Source organism: Pectinophora gossypiella, chromosome 11, assembly GCF_024362695.1.
Source record: "Pectinophora gossypiella chromosome 11, ilPecGoss1.1, whole genome shotgun sequence".
NCBI classification, from domain to species: domain Eukaryota; kingdom Metazoa; phylum Arthropoda; class Insecta; order Lepidoptera; family Gelechiidae; genus Pectinophora; species Pectinophora gossypiella.
The window spans coordinates 15,176,492-15,197,883 of record NC_065414.1 but is presented as its reverse complement, the minus strand read 5'-3'; the positions used below and the strand labels follow the sequence as shown (position 1 = coordinate 15,197,883).

General features: G+C 37.8%; 1 protein-coding gene and 1 long non-coding RNA gene across 8 annotated transcripts in view; both read left to right on the top strand.

Moving 5' to 3' along the window:
- Positions 1 to 21,392, top strand: part of LOC126370901 (uncharacterized) — a 309,102-nt gene that overhangs the window by 99,101 nt on the left and 188,609 nt on the right. The window lies entirely within an intron of this gene.
- LOC126370845 (myogenesis-regulating glycosidase) overlaps positions 1 to 21,392 on the top strand; it is a 57,391-nt gene that overhangs the window by 22,159 nt on the left and 13,840 nt on the right. For 6 of the 7 annotated variants that reach the window (XM_050015920.1, XM_050015924.1, XM_050015921.1 and 3 more), the window contains one exon: positions 11,833 to 11,927. In XM_050015920.1, coding sequence (XP_049871877.1) covers positions 11,833 to 11,927 — 95 coding nt within the window. Of the gene's footprint in view, positions 1 to 9,470; positions 9,527 to 11,832; positions 11,928 to 21,392 lie in introns of those variants that run through there. The other variant, XM_050015926.1, reaches the window with a different exon arrangement.

Below are 21,392 nucleotides of genomic sequence, written 5' to 3'. Positions count from 1 at the left end.
AGTGGGTACCAGTTGCAATGCCCTTACCGGGTTCATATTGATACTATAATAACACCACATTTTGTACATACACATGGTCGCAATAAAACATTCCTATTTCTAATACCTAGTAACCTACCTAACCTTCTCACGGTGCTATATTGGTGTCTCAATCGTAACGTCCCCGAGTCCCCGTCCTATTTGCCTACATTCAATCAGTTGAATCTGCCCGTGATCTTAAATCTAGTCTCAGTTCCTTGCTAACCTGTAACTATACAACCTCATTGATGGAGTTGACGAAAATAGCAAAAAAGTATCGAAGAATAATTATTGTTCCCACGTATAGTTAAAACAGAAACATAACAGCAAAAAAAAAAACAGTAAAAAGCAAAACAAATACATAAAACAACAAAAAAACAGTGTTTGCGGTGTAGGATTCAAAGTAAGTCACTGTAAACTTTGTAAAGGCCGAATTCTGACTCATTTTTAATCAATTCTAAAATTATAATTTATTTTTTACAAAAGAAAAGAGACTAATTTTAAACGAAGTTCAAGTTTTAATCGATTCTAAATTTAAAAACTACTCAAAACATTTTAGAAATTCCCGCGAAAAATCCAAATTCAAATTTTTAAAATGAACGAATCCAAGTTTAATGCTTACGCACATAAGTTCAAGTACCGTTCCCCGTTGTGGATTGAGTCTGACTCGGACAGCAAGAGTAGCAGCAGTGGTAGCAGAGGTGAAGGACTGTGTAACAGTGACGACAGTATTGGGTGTAGGAGTAGTGACAGCTCTGGCTCTATCAACAACTTCTTGGACTCCAAGGTAAGGTTCTTCCTTACAATAAACAAGAACAGCAATATTGGCTGTCTTCTTCTTCTATTAGTCACTGCGGTTCTGTAGTTCATCGGCTTGCTTCTTTAAATTAAAATGAAATTATTAATTTATCTCATATGCAGTTTTTACAATTGGCTCGACCATTATAGACGGCGATACGCCTCACCAACCTATCACATTGGTCTAACAGAAAGCTCTATGAGGTGTAGGTACTTAGTTCAGCTTGCGATGGATGTACCTCTAACTATCCCAATTCGGATATAATCGTGAGCTTATATGGTGATATGTCTTCTTCTTGTCAGTCACTTTCTAGAGGCATCTGTACATCGTGAAAACCTTTGCAACATTCGATGTCATTGGTAATGTGAAGGCACTTGACATGACTCACGTAATACTATGTTCTTACATCGGGACGAAGCACAATCTTACTTTCGCACAATCGGATAATCAGCCTGCAATGTCCTAGCCAAACTGGGGATTACAAAATGATTTTTGCGATAACTATGTCCCCATTGGGATTGGTAACCGGAACCTCCGGATCGTGAGCCTAACGCTCAACCACTGGACCACGGAGGCCGTTAAATGCAACAATGAGTAGGTAGGCCTGATCAGAGTTCGCTTCTTATGAAAACTTGACAGATCGTTTAGGTTTTTGGTAGGTTCTATTACCGCTATCGACCCACTTGGGTCGATTAATTATTTCAAATACGATTCCCTCAGACGACGCCCTGAGACGAGGTTCGCGCCAAAATGGTCACCCTCATTGTACCGGGTGAGAGCCTTCAGCGCTCCCCATTTGTCAAAAAAAAGGAAATTGACTTCTTAACCTACAAGGGCAGAGGGCAAGAGGGGAAACCACTGCCCTATTTTTTCTTAAAAAGTAGCATGGAGAATGCTAAACCGACAAGAGTGTAGCTCTTAAATTAGTGATGATGATGTACCTAGAAAGCTTGTAAGGTCAATGTTAAGTTTCGGGGCCATAAACTTATTTATTTATGTAAGTACTCATACGAAACTTTAAAACAGAAAGCATTATAAATAGAAAGCTTTGGTATATATGCTTGCCAATTACATGCGTACATAGCATGAATTGTAGCGTTGACAGCGACTTTCCGAACGGCGACCCGCGCTACGGCGAGTCTCTTTACGGTGACTGGCCTTATTTTCCCTCAACGTCGAGCGAGTGTTGACGTTATAGTACAGTTATGGTAAAAACTGTTTTGCTGTTTTCTTATACTTTTCAGTTCGTTGTTTTTATATAAGTAGTAGTGTTAGACCTATTCTTTTTATTTATGATTACCTACCTATAAACATGTCATCATCATCATTCGTCAACATTACTTCTGCTGTCCTTGGAGTTGGTACATATAAAACGAGGATACCTACCTAACTTATTCGTGTGTACATCAACCAGTACGTTTACTTTGACGACATATTTTTTCACACCTCTGAATACATGTGCAATAAACAAATTGAGCAATTCAATTGTTTTTTACACAAACACAAGTATTAATGATCTCTACAATGTAAACATCAACTTTATGATACTACGATGTTTTGGCTTCTCTCGAGAGAAGATACACTTCTTCACGCCCATAATAGCCATCGGGGTAGTCTGACAAAAACAAACTTGGAGTGTTTTTAGTATTTGTACTCCAAAACAAACATACATAAACTCACCTTTTTTTGCCTATTTCCCATCTTTTTTTTGACGTGACTTGTTGTAAATATGCCGCAAATGGCATTAACTACTTGGCCGGACAAATGGGGAGCGCTGAGGGAGTTCACCCAGTACAAACTTTAAGACAACAGGCCTGAGGGTGCCCAGTTGGGCGCGAACCTCGGCTCAAGGCGCCGTCTGAGAGGAAAATATTTGAAAGAATTAATCGACCCTAGCGAGTCGATAGCGATAAGCGCTGAATGAGAGAAATGGGGTTGGTGTCGGTATCCTATTTCCCACCGGGGTAAGCAAAGACTATGGAATTCTATTTGCTTCGATCCTGACACACTTGTCTTGCTCCCTTCACATTCACAATCGTTTCATACGCCGGTTCAGAGTAGATAGATAGTATACAACGTATTCTTTGGACATCTACAAACAAACAACATCTACATCTACACACACTACAAATTACCTGAAAAATCATAAATACGCTAGACAACACGACAGCGCGTCGTTGTTTTTTTTTTTTAAATCTTACTTATATTATAAATGTGAAAGTTTTTGAGTATGGATGTTTGGATGTTTGTTACTCTTTCACGCAAAAAAGAATGGATTTTAATGAAACTTTACAATAATGTATCAGAATAACACACCGGCTTAACAATTAAAAAAAACTCGGAAATTCTTACCGCGGAAACCGAAATCCACGCGGACGAAGTCGCGCGCGGCCGCTAGTGTATAATATACCTAACAGAAACCTCCAATTATGGAAAAAAATAGTTAACACATCAGGGATATGACACGTTATTATGTGTTTTAATTATAATCAAATATTACAAAAAAAAAACTATTTACAAATCACATATCATGTTATTATAACCGCGAAAGGTCGTTGGTTCAGATAAACCCATAATTAAATATTAAATATTGCTATTGCTTTGTGTATTTGTATATTAATATAAGTAGTTCGCTTTTTTATTGGACGTACCTATCATGTATGTATAATTAATTAACCGAATAAAAAACATCCTTGAAAACATTCTTGAAACATTCATAACACATCATCATCTCCCTAGCATTATCCCGTTCTTCACAGGGTCCGCTTATCTAACCTGAAGATTTGACAGGTCCGGTTTTTTACAGAAGCGACTGCCTGTCTGACCTTCCAACCCGCGAAGGAAAAACCTGCCCAATACTTATAGGTTAAGCCGCATACCTTCGGAATGCAGGTTTCCTCACGATATTTTCCTTCACCGCTGAGCACGTGATAATCATTTGTGATCCAAACATGAATTCGAAAACAAATTCAACAATCATTGGTTTAGGCCTGTTCTGGATTCAAACCTGCGACCTCAAAGTGGGAGACCAGCGTTCTATCAACTGGGCCACCACGGCTCTCAACAACATTTATAATACAAAAACCATAAATCCACACTAATATTACAAATGCGAAAGTAACTATATATTACCTTGAGATAGTTTGAGACCTATGGACGAACATAGGGTAGTTTTTAACCCGGAAATCACCTGATCAGCTAATACGTATATACGGCAATTTTTACAACGTGTCCGGTAAGCTGAAGAGCTTACCGCCCCCAAAATACCCCGTCCCCTAAATATTAATTTTCTCTTCACACTAAGCAACACAACAAACGCACACACTCACGTACGTAACATAGTTTGCAAGGTGTGGGTGTATAATACTATGCACCTCTGCCTACCCCTTTGGGGTATATACTATGGATGGGGGTAAGCTAAACAGCTTATGGCCCCCAAAATTCCTCGTCCTGTAAATGTTAACTTTATCTTCTTCACACTAGAGTTTACCTCTTGTAAAATTTTAAAAATATTTTATATAAGTAGGTTTATTAAAAACAATAACATAAAATTTAAAATGTACGTAGGGTTTTTGTGTCTGTCTGGTTCTTACGTTCATTCCTTGTCTCGCAAATTTAAAACCTAAATTGTAACTTAATACTAACAAATTGTACTTTTCTTCAATAAATTTTGTTCAATCTTCACCATTGGGTAACCACCGATCATTTTAATTAACCACAAAAAAAATATATATACACTTCTCATCAAAAAAATCGAAACACTTCCGTTTTCATTGTTTCTGTCCGAATTTAACACAAAAAAGAATTCATACGATGAAAAAAAATACATAAATGTATAGCTGGCAGTTTGGCCATTACAGTAATAAGCGAAAATTCTAAATTCAAAATTAGAATTTCATTTGTTTATCTTATAAACGAAATGAATCACTGTTTTGAGACAAATGTGTGTTTAGGGTTGGAGTACATTTAGCGTTTAAAAACTAAAAATTGGCGCCTATCCTTAAACTTTTTGTTTTTTATTTCAATACTGTGACTTTGGGACGTCTGAAAAAAGGTTTTTTTTCTAAAACGTATGGATACTTCGCCCACAGAAGCCGCCCAAGTTGTGGCATTGCTGGATTCTGGCCTTAGTCAGCGTGTTGTGGCTGCAAGCCTGCATCTAAGCCTGTCATCTGTTCATAGAGTCTATAAACGTTATCGGGAGACTGGTTTGTTCACGCGCCGTTCAGGATCTGGCAGGAATCGGGTCACTTCTGAGCGAGATGATCGATTTATTGTAACAACTTCTTTAAGAAATCGACGCCTTAACGCTTTTCAACTGCAGCAGCGGCTTCGTGTTGTACGAAGGGTGGCTGTAAGTGACTCTACAATTAGAAGAAGGTTGAAGGATCGTGGACTGGTACCGCATAAGCCAGCAAATGGGCCGAAATTAACTGCAGACCATCGAAGAGCGCGCCTTAACTTTGCACGTGAGCACCTAAATTGGTCATACCTACAGTGGAGCAAAGTTCTCTTTTCTGATGAGTGTAAAATTATGCTGTATGGTAACGACGGAAGGAACAAGGTCTACAGAAGAGACGGAGAACGCTATGCACAATGCTGCATTGAAGAAAAGGTCAGCTATGGTGGCGGTTCGTGGACGGTTTGGGGAGGAATCAGCGCCGACGGTAAGACAGAGCTTGCTTTCGTGTCTGGGCCACGTCTGCCTGCACTAAACTGTCATCGGTACGTCGAAGAGTGTCTCGAGCCTCATGTGATGCCCTATGCACATTTTATTGGCAACGGCTTCATATTCATGCACGACAATGCTAGGGCTCACACCGCGGGCGTCGTACGAGATTATCTTAACGAAGTCGATATCTCTATTATGGAATGGCCAGCAAGAAGCCCGGACATGAATCCCATTGAACATCTGTGGGATGAATTAAAGAGACGAATTCGAGCAAGAGATCCTGCCCCAGAAACACTTAGCCAGCTGCAAGATGCAATCCAAGAGGAATGGGACAATATACCACAGCATGTGATCGTGACTCTCATCCGATCGATGAAGAACCGTATGGAAGCAGTAATTAGAGCTCGGGGAGGGAATACAAGTTATTAAATAAACGTTTTTTAGCTTTTTTTTTCATTTACGTGTGTTGTTTTATCCATTTCCTTTATACTCCATACGGAATAAAAATGACTCATTTAACAAAATACGAAACCTATGAAAAATTCATTTAAATTTAGAACATTAACATTAAGATTTGATAAGCTCATATTACTCACTATTAAACGACATTTAACATTTATTCCTAAATGTACACATTTTTCTGATAATCCTGACAAAACGTAAACTTGCAAGGTGTTTCGATTTTTTTGATGAGAAGTGTATAATAAGTAGTATTTTTTTCGGAAGTGTTAAAAAGGCCATATCAAATCGATTCATCTAAAAAAGCAATATTGATATTTGAGATTTGTTTGCGTTGTACATGGGTCGTTCTTCTTTTTTATCGACAATGATCTGTCCTTCGCTCTGCTATGTTATATGTTTTAGAATTTTATTTAATCTTTCCATTGTCCAAAAATATAGTTATCTTATTATACTTAAAATACTAGCGAAATACTAATCGGTTTCTCGATTAGTGATTAACGTAGCTTGGTTGTTTTTCACAAAATTCTGTGACAGAGTGGTAAATCGAAATGCTGTCTCCGATGAAAAGGGCCACTCTGTCACAATATATTTTGCAATGCGCCTGCAAGGAACAGTATTATTACCAAGATAAAGAGAAACACTAAATACTCCTCTACAGACACATCTCTATATGATGTTTTTTTAAATATTTATTGCCGTTATAATGAAAGATGTTAAATCCGATATAACGAGAAAATGACTTTTTATTGTCGATAAAAAAGAAGAACGACCCACATTTACTTTTATATGTGCAAATGTCAAATTGCAATAAGTATTGCTTTTTTAAGAGAAGCTTCGATGTGGCATCCCTCCCCCCCCAATCGTCGTTTCTTAACGATGCACCCATAGAAAAGAAATACTCGATGTTGAAGTACTTATTAATTCTTTTTTATTAGCAATCTTACTTGTTATTACCACGGAATAAACTTCCATTAATATCTATACCTATATTTCCGGATTAGCATTCGTTACGCTGGCTTATCTTTTTTTTCTGATAAAAGATATTATCAATGTTAGATTTGAGTCATATGATAGTGACGTTAATGTGTACACAGCACTAATACAACATACAATACAAACTTTCTGTCCACTTACACAAAGTTGTATACAATGAATGCGCGGACGCGGAAGCGTGAGCGTATTCGTTTCAGTGCGGAATTCGCACTGCGAATGTGTTCGCGCGACTCTATTAATTACGTTTGCAGGTTTATTAGGTACGCAGGACGTACGGTCATGAGTACTAATATGTAATACACTTTGAAACCATCACATTAACTTTTTTGACAAATCAAACTAAGTAAGTCTCATTAAATGTGAAATATGATAGTGCGACAGGGTTCTAAGTGGGTACATGATATTGTTCATGACTGTACAGCTTAGCATAGAGCGGTTTTCACCAACACAGTTGAATCAACTTCTGACTACCTCAATTGGGATATAGTCGTGAGCTTATGTTATGGTATGTGAAAATAGGAGACGCTTTATAGCGGTAATCACGTGAGCGTCTTTTTGAAAAATCAAATCAAGCTAGCTAGTTAAAATGAAGCTAAAGTAAGGCCAACCAGACGAGATAAAAAACGTAAACAAGCGGACCGTTACTGAGTTACATTGCGATAGCCAGAGATTATTATCTCTGTCCTTATCACCCGTACGCGCAGTTATGGCGTCAGTTGGTCAACGACAGCATTAGTTACAATCCAGATAAAAAGTAGTCTCAATTTTTACTCGGAATAAAATTACTAATTATAAGAAATTGAGCTTTTTTTTTAAGAAAAACATTATATGATATGGTATCCTAGTGAAATAGAGCCCTAATAGTCCTTTACCCTCTTGATCCCTGGCTTTTTACGACTTGTCGGGCATGCAGTCTAATGCATATTTTTTCTAGTACCAGCAAACAGATTTTAGTAGCATTTTCATTCCCCGCTCTCGCGTCCGCTTGTCAATGTGAACGACCTCTAAAATTTGAACTCGTGACCAGGAAAATGTTTGTTTACCACTCAAACAAGGCAACTGTGTGAAAAAAATTGTACGTGACTTATTAAATTATGTGTGTGATCATATTAGGTACCTAATTAAGTTTAAGTACGTACTGTTTGTAGGGGTGAAAAAAAACTTAGAATGTTGCATGCTCCAGGCGTAATGGATATGTCATGTTGTTCTTATGTTTTAAAAAAAAGGAAAAATGAAGACAAGGAAAGGGTGGCGTGAAAGAGAGGAGGTCTAAACCCAGCAATGGGTGGATACAGGCTGAGTAGATACATAGATAGATAGTTTTAAGACCTAGAAGGGGTGAGGTTTGCGCACGATACGAATTGGTGCGGGGCGAAGAGTTACCGTTCTATGCGTAGTATGCTAATAATATCCTCGCCTTATATCGCTTTATTTGCTTACGTCGATGGTGACCATAGACTTGAGTTGCAGTTTTACATACATACATAAACTCTCGCCTTTTTCCCACCGAGGTAAGCAGAGACTATAGAATTCCATTTGCTTCGATCTTGACACACTTCTCTTGCTTCCTCCACATTCATCAATCGCTTCATACACGCACGCCGGTTCAGAGTAGATCGTATTAAATCTTTTCTAACGACTTCTCCAATTTGGTTAATGTAAGTCCTTCTAGGTATTCCTCTGCCAGCCCTACCATCAACTTTCGCTTTTTATACCGCTTTTGCAATTCTATTATCTTTCATCCGCTCTACGTGTCCAAACCAACCTAACATTCCCTACTTCTCGAGTTGCAGTTTTATTCGTCTATTTCCAAGGAAAACAACGCCATCTACGTTGCTGGTAGGACAACTCCGCAATTTCGTCCGTAGATTCAATTTATCATGCGCACAGACTCAAGTGACCCTTGGGTCATATTCGTTCGTGTAGCGTCATGTAGTACCTTTAAACTACGCTAGAGCGCGCTCAACTTTCTCTTACATTGTATGAAAAAGGAAATCCCCGAAATACGTACCTAAATAGGGCTACAATTAACTTTGATGAAATTAGCAAACCAGTTTTGTTAACAATAACTGACCACTAGTACTCCAGTAGTAGTAGTGGTAGGTAATCACATCAAATCATTTATTCGCACAGGATTCATGGTTTTGTTAACAGATGGTAAGTAGGTTTTATGTTCTAAGTATCACATGATCCCCAGTTTGGTTTGGACATTACAGACTGATCACCTGATTGTCCGAAAGTAAGATGATCCGTGCTTCGGAAGGCACGTTAAGCCGTTGGTCCCGGTTACTACTTACTGATGTAAGTGAGTAATTGTTACATGAATCATGTCAGGGGCCTTTGGCGGCTCAATAATAACCCTGTTGGGTTGCTGAGGTTGGTAGTCCACCTCACAACCCATACGATAGAAGAAGAAGTGTTTATGAAAAGTATCTTCCAATAGTCAGCCCTATCCTAGACTCGACGTAGACATAAGATCACTTAGATCAATTAACGCCCGCACTAATTAGTTTAGTGTCACAGTTGCACCATAGTGCACCATGCGTCCTGCTCAGCGCAGCGACTGCATTCCTCTTACACAGGTAAATCTGAACTATTCAACAACGTAGTTAAACAAAAACTTTACAAAAAAGGTTATTATAAAGTTAGTGATTATTTAGAAGATATGAATGCATGGGATTAACTGTCTGAGAACTGATATTAGGCAGCTAAATTACTCAATTGTATACCAATATTTTATGTTTATTTTTATTTTTTTAAAGAACGTCTAGGGCCCTGTGCCGAAGTTTTCCTTGCAGCTTCTTTTCCCCGGCTAAACAGGTTGTGAGAAGCTGCAGTAGTTTTAGGCGGATGAGACGTTCGTTATGTAAAAATTGACGATTCAAAGTGTAACTATGTTACCTTCTGAATAAAGATATATTTGAATTTGAATTTGACCCAGTGAGTCATATCAGGGGCCTTTGGAGGTTGAATACTAACCCTGACACCAGGGTTGATGAGGTTGGTAATCCACCTCACGACCCACACGAGAGAAGACCCAGTGCTGAGCGAAGTGAAGAGGCTTCACCTTCCTCAATACTTCTTCTCTTAATCCTTTTATCCCCTGTTGGGATGTAGAACTCGAATAACAGATTTCCACTCCTCGCGATGTTTCTTCAATTACTATTATTTTATTTTCAATCTATTTATTTTTTATTCCTTCCACCCATGTCCCATGTGCCTAGTCCGTAGTTGTAGTCCCATAGTGCATAGTCCCATGCATTGGTGTGCCGTTCCCACTTTGGGAATATTCCCATGATAAGGTCGCCTATTGTAAAAAAAATAATAATTTTATTTCAGACAGATGCCCATATTTGTTAGTATTACAAAAACTTAAAAAAACTATGTTAGTAGTGACAAAACAAAATTTAATTTAAATATTTGCCAGGCCCGCCTGATGCACTAGGCACATGCATATGTGCATGTACCCAGTGCATCATAAGCGGACAATCTGGCTTATCGCTAATTACCATCAGGATGGTGTTAGCGCTGGCACGCACTCTATGCATAAGTGAGAAGACACGCTTGCGTATTGTGCTTATGTTTTTATTCGTGTGTTTACGTCCTTTGTATGTGTCGTTGTGCAATAAAGTATTATTGATTGATTGATTGATTGAGTTCAGGAAAAACAATTTGAAAAAGAAAACCAGCCAGTGTCCATCCTATTAAAGAGTTTTTACAACGGGGACATTCCCGAGAACATTGCTAGTGTACAACAATTATAATATTGTGCAGAATAATTTAAGAAGAGTAACTGATAAGAAGAGTAAATACTTAATCTGTTATTTGATGTTCTCATTATAACTTATTAGGCCAAGATAAGTCATTCTACCTCGTAAGAGAGCACAAATCACACGTTATTGTTATAATAAATTATGCAAGTTTTGAATTAAAGGTGATTTAATTCAAATGAATTTAAAAAGCAACATGGTGTGTAACTCCATTATTTTTGTTCCGGTACGTACTTATAGCGAATAGGTAGGTATCTTTACCTTTATAAAATTTCCACAATTTGAACAATTAACCTAAGACAATTTTCACCCATGGAAACTATACTCATTTTTTTAAAGTTGTTTTGGTTGGTTTTGCTAGCAGTGACTGAAAGCTCGATAAAGGCAATGAAACAGTCGTAATTATAACATATTTATACGACTATTTTCCTAATTGGAAAGACAGAGGTACATTCATCGTAAAATTAATTAAGTGCGCTATTTATTTTTAACACAAAATAAATAAATGAAAAAGAAAAGAAAAAATCTAAATGTCATTGTAATAAAAAGCTTAAGCAGTTTGTTTACGGGCTACTTATGATAATGATTCATCATCACTAATTTAAGAGCCACGCTCTTGTCGGTATTTTATCCATGCTTGTTTTAGGGAAAAAAAGGGCAGTGGTTTCCCTCTTGCCTTCCGCCCTCAGTACTCTGTCTGACGCGAGTGGGATGGCGCTCGGAGTAGTCTATTTCAAAGCCGTAATAGGACTCCTGTCCTCCGTCTATGAATACTACTGTCAGCTACTGTTGCTCTCTTTCAGGTTCCAGATTACAGTCCCTGTGACTCGTCTCTTCCGTCTTGCATTGCCACAAAACATATTGCAATATCACGAAACATTCCTACATGTATAGACATTGTTGAATAGGCAAGGAAGCCCAACTGGGCACCTTCAGGCCTGTTGTCTTAAACGTTGTACCGGGTGAGAGCCTTCAGCGCTCCTCATTTGTCCGGCCAAGTAGTTAATGCCATCTGCGGCAAATCTACAATAAGTCACGTCAAAAAAAAGCAAGGAGGTTAAAATGTATCATTTTATGATGATAAAGTTGGTAATAACCATTGTATTCTATGATTCCAGATCCCAGAGCATCATCAGAGCTCGGCGTCGGGATTCAGCGACGGCGACAACACCAACGATGACAACAACGTGCTCTCCGATGACGACCGCCCCAAGTGAGTTGCTTAGTACTTGTAACACACGATGGACACTTCATACAAAAATTTCATTCTTACTGTATGCTCCTTAGTGTAAGTGCAAGCGAGACAGACAGTCCATGCGCGCTTTTCCTTCCCTTTCGCGGCGTACATTACCATTTACAGCCATTTATACTAAAGTAATTGAAGGGAAGAGAGGAAGGGGTAGACCTAGGATAACATTTATGAAACAAATAAAAGAGAAGGTGCAGGTCGTGTCGTATCGGGAGGTGAAGGTTTTGGCGGGAAGAAGAGAGGAATGGCGGTTACTCCACCGACAAGAGCGCAGCTCTTAAATAGAGAGAGAGATACTAAAGTAAGACCCAGAGGGGGTGAGGTAAATCTAGCTCGACGCCCGACTCGAATTGGTGGGGGACGGAGAGTTACCTTTCTAAATATTCTTAATCCATGCTTCTCATCATCTCCCTAGCATTATCCCGCTTTTCCGCTCCACTGAAACCTGAAGGTTAAGTAAGCGGACCCTGTGATTTGACAGGTCCCGTTTTTATAGAAGCGACTGCCTGTCTGACCTTCCCGCGAAGGGAAAACCATTCCAATACAGGTTAGGTCACATACCTCCTAAAATGAATTTTTCGGGAATGTGAGTTTCCTCACGATGTTTTCCTTCACCGCTGAGCACGTGATAATCATTTATGATCCAAATATGAATTCGAAATCAAATTCATACTTATAGGGATAATAAAGGGAACGTGCGGTAGAGACACGCGACGTAAAGCCATTCGCCGTAAAGGGATTCGCCGTAGCGGGAATCGCCGTTCGGGGAGTCGCTGTCAACGCCATAATCCGTTCTACATACTACGTATTTTGCGCGCAAATAAATACAGGGTGTTAGTGACATCATAACGAAAACTTTGGGGGATGATTCAGGCCATGATTCTGAGTTGATATCAAGTGGAATTATCCGTCGCAAAAGTATGGAGCGGAAAATAATTTAAATAAGCTCTAAAATTTTCATGACTTCTCCGACAGGAAATTCCACTTGATATCGACTCAGAGTCATGGTCTGAATCATCCCCTTCAGTATTCGTTACAGTGTCACTAACACCCATACCTACTTGTGCTACTGTATGTACTTGTATGGGGTGTAAGTGACATCGTAACGAATACTGAGAGGGATGATTCAGCTGATTATTCTGAGTTAATATCAAGTGGAATTTTCCATCGAAAAAGTATAGAATTGAAAATAATTTAAAAAAACTAAAAAATAACATGAATTTTGCGACGGAAAATTCCACTTGATATTAACTCAGAATCATGGTCTGAATCATCCCTCTCAGTATTCGTTACGATGTCACTAACACCCTATATATTAAGTACAACTGCTGATTAATTCAACATGTCGTCACCAGAAAGACAAAATAACTAAAGCGTCAAAAGGCCTTTGGCATAAAAAGTCGTACTTACAAAGTTTTTTTTTCGTTTTCTACCATAACTTTTTATTCATTTATCCAATTTAGATGACATCAGCGTAAGATTAAGTATGTTGTTTTTTTCATTTTCTATGTCTAGTGATACATATCACAACATGGATTACCATTTTAGTATATTTTGGCCTTTCCATTGACAATATATATTTAAGAACGGATCTGCTCACTCCATTGGGGATCGTGAAAGTCTGTGTATGTGTAGTAATATTAAGATACAATACAAATATGCTTTATTGCACACAAAAAAAAAACAAAAATATTTATTCTTCAAAATTGGCTTTAGTTAGCGCTTTTTGAACGTCAAAAATTAAATTAAGTACATTTATTATGTTACTATCTGTAAAACTCCTACCACATCGGGAGCTATATCGCTATGGGAATAACGTGGCCAGAAAACCTCCCAGCACAGGGCCCTACTCCTACTGTTTCATGTTTTCCTTTCTTTTTGTCTATTTACACAACATACAAAAGAAATTTTACACACATGGACGAACGATACAGTACAATCTGGTGGCCTTATTACTAAGAAGCAGCGTCTTCCAGGCAACCAGTGGCAAGAAAACATTTATCACAATTTGGTGCGGACGGTGCAACTTCTTGTATAAAATAAATACTTGTAAAAAGAAAACTAATACCTACTAACATAAAATACAGTCATGAGCAATATCATGTACCCACTTTAGAACCCTGTCGCACTATCATACCTATTTGACATTTAATGAGACTTAGGGTTTAATTTGTCAAAAAAGTTAATGTGACATGGTTTCAAAGTGTGTACATATTAGTACTCGTGATCATACTACATAATAAGATATGTATGATAAACGTATGAATGGATGATCTATAGGTATACTTATGTGCGAAAGTATGCATGTAGTATGCCAATGGTCAGTACCGGATGAGGGCCTCTCAAGGGTCTCTAATAAGGAAACGTGCTGGTCATTCAACTCAGGCGCATTGCGAAATCCAGACGCTGCATTTTTGAACGACTACCACGGACATAGGTACTTTAACGAATGCACAATCGCTAAGGACTATTTTCTAAAAAAAACCTTTGATTAGTGTTGTTAATATGTATGTACATGATTTAATGTACTAGGTAATATAGGTTCGTTCCCTCAAATTAAAACGTTATGGTGGCCCCGATTCCTGCAGACACCGCCTAATTTTATTTTAAGTTATATCCGTCATTTTCATATCCGTCGAAAAGGAAAGTGACGGATGATTCACAGCTCTTAATTTTAGGAAGAATGAGTGAATGAATGAATAACCCGGGCGAATCAAAAGGTACGTCGCTGGTATGCAATCCGTTTGACGTGCTGTCTACTTAACTGTGTCGGGTTATTGACGGATGTAAAATTTTTAGACGGTTGGTTTAGATTTGTGCTTAAAATTGACGTGTGTTCCATAAATTTTATGCTTGTCGATTACCCGTCCCTTTCCTTTTCGGCGGATAAGAATGACAGATATAACTTAAAATAAAATTAGATGGTATTTACAGGAATTAGCACCAATATCGGTTGTAAAATATTACGCTCATTGCGACTAAATTCGACCTTGACACGCCGTGGCTTTGTGACAGCGCCGCGGACGCTTTTTTACAGAATTTGGTAATCCATTTCGTCGCTGATGTCGCGAACTGACGTATCTTCAAATTTCGACGAAACTGATTTGCACCTTCACCTTCAATTTTGCAGAGAAGATCTATAAGGTATAGTTTTATCCCCTTTCGGCTTGATACCCCCATTCCGTTACACCCTGTATATAAGACACCAATCACTTTAACAAACAAATACAGATAAGTTTATATACGAGGTCAATGCCGACTACAATAATCGCCCACATACCTACAAAAACTGAGACTGGGAGCAAATAAAAATCGTTCGTTCTGGGGGGTTCTTGAATGCGTTCTGGGGGTCTAAAAAGTCTACATCATAGCAATTCACCATAAAAATAAAATTGCTATTTGATACATGTAGGCACTGCGCACTATTGTGAATAACCGGACCTGTCAAATCTTCAGGTTAGGTACGATGTACCGTGTGACCGGATAACGCTAGGGGGATGACCAATCAATCAATCATTCAATGAAATGTATTGCACTAATATGGTATTTTAGGTGGTAACATTAAATAATGCATATTTGGCTTTGACAACCGCGTGCAAATTTGTTAGATTACTAACAAACAAATCAAAAGAAGAGTAAAATCAAATAAGACAAAACACAATGCCAAAAAAAATTAAAATACTTGAATAATTACATGTCAAAAATTATGGTTATATTATGGTCATGTTAAAAGTTATAAAAAATAAATAAAATCTTTAATTTTGTAATTATTTTTGGTCAAAAACCATTATGTCGATGAGGAGGCATTGCAAGTACGTATAATATGTACAAATGTGAAGTTGAAATAACAAAGCGAATTATATTAAGTACTTATCAATTTTCTACATTGTTTATTTGTTATGTGTAATCAAATTGTATAATTTAATATGTTATCTTATCAATGACATTAGTACCTATGCTTCCAGTTTCGTGGTTATTTTTTAACCGTAAAAATACAAAATACTTACATTAAGCTTAGGAATTATTTCATAACTTTCCGTAACTTTCTTTGCGAAAAAATTGTGTCGAGTAAATTTGTTTTGGGAATAAAATGTGTAGGAGAAATTTTCGGTCTTCCGGGTCCCTGAGGTTCCGGGTGTTCTTATGGTAAAAACGGTACTGTCCTGCAGATCGTAAGGTTATGTAAGTAGTAAAAAATAACAGCTAAGTCAGTAGGTATATAACCTACTCACTTCGTCAGGTTGACAAATGATGTAGCAAACGATGAATGATGGCTGCAACGTGCAGTATATGTGTCAATTGGTCATTGTTTGGTAAGGTCTCGCGTGACGCAGGACCCTCTGTTCGTAATCAGTTCCTTTGCACTTTAGACAGGGTCCGGTTGACTACAGATTACAATAAGTTATACCCTATGAAGACACATGGTGACAGGTGTCTAATAAGCGATTTGATATTTTACACACATATAAAAGTAAGAGCGTCAACAAAATATCAAATAGCTATATTTCTTTTTAAATGAATTGCTTCGATGTGACTTTTTAGCGCCAGTACGTATTTGGGCTAGTATCCGGGGCCGATGGCTTTCTTTGTCTTCCGAAGTACGAAATCATGTTAATTTATGAATGAGTATTTATTCGCATAACAGAATTGTAAAAAATAAGTTTAACAAAGCAATCATCGATTATAATATAATATAAATTAAATTAAGATGTAAAAAAATGTTAATTATGGTAAAGTCACAAAATAAGTCACGATAAAATGTTACGTCACCTTAACAAACGTGATTTGAATACAAAACATAATATCAGCGTCGTGGTTCACGCCGCGACTTGTGCTGAGTGAGGCCCTTTTATCTCAGGACGTCCACCACCACCTTATGGTCATTTCGACAAACAACCGTCTTGCTTTTTTGTAATTGTTTTAGTGGAAATTTGATAATAATATGATGTTGTTGTCTTTTTTTGTGTGTGGCGTCCTTTTATAATAAAATTTTTCCATTCTATTCTATTCTAAAACAAAAATGGCACAATCAGGTGATTCAGGCTACAATGACATAATAATATTCCCTAAAATAGTCGAGCACAGTCAGGAATCTACCTAAATGTGACTCAAGTCGGGTAGGCTAATATTTCCTTCCTTTTATGTAATCCAGTTTGTTAGTGAATTGTGATATTGCTCTAAACATTACTGTAGGCGTTACATGCAGTTATTTTTTAGTTTTTAGCGACTATGTATAATATTTTTTTTATTCTTCTTCTATCGTGTGGATTGTGAGGTGAATTACCAACCGCATCAACCCTGGTGTCAGGGTTATTACTGAGCCGCCATAGGCCCCTGACTTGACTCATGTAACGACTACGTACTTACATCAGTAAGTAATAACCGGGACCAAAGGCTTAACGTGCCTTCCGAAGCACGGATCTTTTTACTTTTTGGACAATCAGGTGATCAGCCTGTAATATCCTAACCAAACTGATCACAAAGTGATTTTAGTAATATGTCCCCACCGGGATTCGAACCCGGGACCTCCGGATCGTGTGCACAACGCTCAACCACTGGACCACGGAGGCCGATTTTTTTATTAAAATGTAGTTTGAAACATACATTCATAAACTCACGCCTATTTCCCACCGGGGTAAGTAGAGACTATAGAATTCCATTTGCTTCGATCCTGACACACTTCTCTTGCTTCCTCCACATTCATCAATCGCTTCATACACGCACGCCGGTTCAGAGTAGATCGTGTTAAACCTTTTCTAACGACATCTCCAATGTAGTATTAAACAAAATTACGGCTCTCACGACTACACTCCTAATTGGGATAGTTAGCATGATGAATAAATACCTACCTACACCGCAAAAGTGATTTTTACGTGAGTTTTCTATGAGTTCCTTGTTACGTGAGTTGTGAGTCTGTAGACTGTGAGAGTGCTGTATTATTTCAAAATATACTGTGCTGTTGAAAGTAAAAGTCAAAAGTTTAATTCCCTCTATTATTGTGCTATAGATAAGTATCTATTTAGAAATGTAAATCGTACCTAATTAAAGCTTCTAATTATAGGTACCTCTATATCATGTAGGTACCTAACCTACTTACTGGTGAGGTCAAATCAGTGACACGTGAACAATATACATACATACATACATAAACTCACGCCCGTAATCCCTAATGGGGTGGGCAGAGCCACAAGTAATCTAAGACAACTTGCAGCCACTGTTGATACGAACAACACAACAACAATAACAATATATTTTTATTTAATACATAATATATTTTATTTTGAGCCGTGATTGCCCAGTTGGTAGAATGCTTGCCTCTCACTTTGAGGTCGCAAGTTCGAATCCATTACAGGCCTAATCCAATGAATGTCGAATTTGTTTGGATCATAAATTATTATCACGTGCTCAGTGAAGGAAAACATCGTAATGAAACCCACATTCCTGAGAAATGCATTTTCGGAGGTATGTGACCTAACTTGTATCGGGCTGGTTTTCCGTTCGCGGGTTGGAAGGTCAGACAGGCAGTCGCTTTTGTTAAAAACCGGACCTGTCAAATCTTCAGGTTAGGTAATTGGACTCTGTGAAAAACGGGATAATGCTAGGAAGATGATAATATAATTTATTACATTATTATAATTATTATATTATTTTAATACTTACGTAATATTTTTAAGTGAACTCCACTCCCCCAGAGGAATCGGTTTTGTGGGATTTTTATTTTATGAATATTTCTTGTGTCCTTACGAAAAATAAACATTTTCATTTATTTATTTATTCACATTTACATTATACAATAAATGGTATCATTACAGGATTCAATCCCAAATCGATATAATTGCATATAAGACAATTTAGACAAACATAATAACAAATACATAAATAGCCTATATACGTCCCACTGCTGGGCACAGGCCTCCTCTCAATCAACCGGAGAGGGTATGGAACATACTCCACCACGCTGCTCCACTGCGGGTTGGTGGAGGTGTTTTTACGGCTAATAGCCGGGACCAACGGCTTTACGTGCCCTCCGAAGCACGGAATCAACTTACTTTTTCGGACAATCAGGTGATTCAAGCCTGAAAAGTCCTTACCAAACAAAGGACAGTCTCACAAAGTGATTTCGACAATGTCCCCATCGGGAATCGAACCCGGACCTCCAGATCGTGAGCCTAACGCTCTTACCACTAGACCACGGAGGCTGTTAATATAGTTCTCATAATAATAACAAATAAATATTCATAAATTAACCAATTACCTATTTTACTTACCGTGGTACAACAAAACAAGGTACTTATGAGTTTGATGACGTAAATATTACATGAGTGTTACCATTAAATTGGTATATCTAACATTCCAAGGACTTAAATGTTATTATGTCGTTTTGTCGATTGGTGCTAAAAAATAAATCGTGTCGTTCTGTTAAAATACAAACAAAATCACGCCGCACGCATGTTAGGGATAACAGAAACTTATCGATTTCGACAAAATTTATCGAATCGATCGATCGATCACGTTGCGTATATTAGCCCTGTCTGTTTTTGTTGTCATGTTACTTACTTAGTTAATATTTATTTATATTTATATGTCATCATCATCATCGTCAGCCCATTAACGTCCCCACTGCTGCGGCACGGGCCTTCCCTATAGATGGATAGGGAAATCGGGCCTTAAACCATCACGCGGGCCCAGTGCGGATTACGACTGCTAATGCAGCCGGGACCAACGGCTTAACGTGCCTTCCGAAGCACGGAGGAGCTCCAGATGAAAACTTTTTTTTTTTGTGGTCACTCATCATATGACCGGCCTTTGCGAAAGTTGCTTAACTTCAACAATCGCAGACCGAGCGCGTTTACCGCTGCGCCACCGAGCTCCTCATTTCCTCATATTTATATGTATTTATTTATATTTATATGTATTCATTTATATGTATATAGACATTTGCAACATTACAGTAGAAACCATTGCGTTACAAACAAGATTCTTATGGGCCTAAAATTAAATTAAAAATTTAAAAAACTCCCGACCAAAAAAGTACTCAATTATTATGGAAAAAAAGGTTAAAAAGTGCTAAACTCTATAAAAAGCAAAAAATAACTTATCCCACATATGTTTGTAAGCAAACTGAGCGTGTAACATTCTATCACACTTAACCAACGACCTGATGACCTTGAAGACCTGAATCGATTTCCACCAAACATAGCTAAGAACACTCTCGACTGATATAGATTTCAAACAAAAAAAAACTGCATTAAAATCGGATCATCCGTTTGGGAGCTACGATGCCACAGACAGACACATACACATTTACACAGACACGTCAAACTTGTAACACCCCGTCGTTTTTGCGTCGGGGGTAAAAAACTAATTTACAATATTACATTGATAAATTGAACAACTATAAAGGAAGAATACACAAAATAATAACAAAACAATTAAGTAAATTAATAATAATGAGGCAAATAAAAAAAATAATAATTATTTAATACAGGTATTACAAAGAATTTAAAAAAAATGAATTTTATATTAAAAAGAATAATAAAAATATGTTACATATTTCCCTATATTTGTTAATAGTTATTGTATGTTTTTTCTTCATAACACACACGGATAATAAAATTGCGAAAGCGTATATAAAGCGAAAGTTGATGGTAGGGCTGGCAAAGGACGACCTAGAAGGACTTACATTGACTAAATTGGAGATGTCTTAGAAAGGGTTTAGTACGATCTACTCTGAAACGGCCTGCGTGTATGAAGCGATTGATGAATGTGGAGGAAGCAAAAGAAGTGTTTAAGGATCGAAGCAAATGGAATTCCATAGTCTCTGCTTACCCTGGTGGGAAATAGGCGTGAGTTTATGTATGTATGTAACACACACGGAGCTTGTTCTTATTTATTATGTCATCGACCTTACCATCATGATTAGTATTAGAAAATCTAAGATTATATAATATCAGAAGAATCCCTTAGTTCATTCATTCATTGATTTATAATTCAGTCACAGGTACTGCTATTAGAGTTATAATATCATCACTTAAATGTTCTATAAGTATAATGGTCGCTTACTAACATAAACAGCCCCCGTAGTCTAGTGATTAAAGCGTTAGCCTAACGATCTTGAGGTGCGGGTTCGATTCCCGATGGGGACATTGTCGAAATCACTTTGTGAGAACTTTCTGAGAATCGCGTTGTTTAGTAAGGACTTTGCAGGTTTCAATCACCGCATGTTAAGCCGTTGGTCCTGGCTATTAGCCGTAAAACACCTCCACCAACCCGCAGTGGAGCAGCGTGGTGGAGTATGCTCCATACCCCCTCTAGTTGATTGAAAGGAGGTCTTAGCCCAGTAGTGGGACGTATATAAGCTGTTTATGTTATGTAGTAACATAATAATCTATGCTTATAGGTACGTCATACTAACTGCCATGCATACAT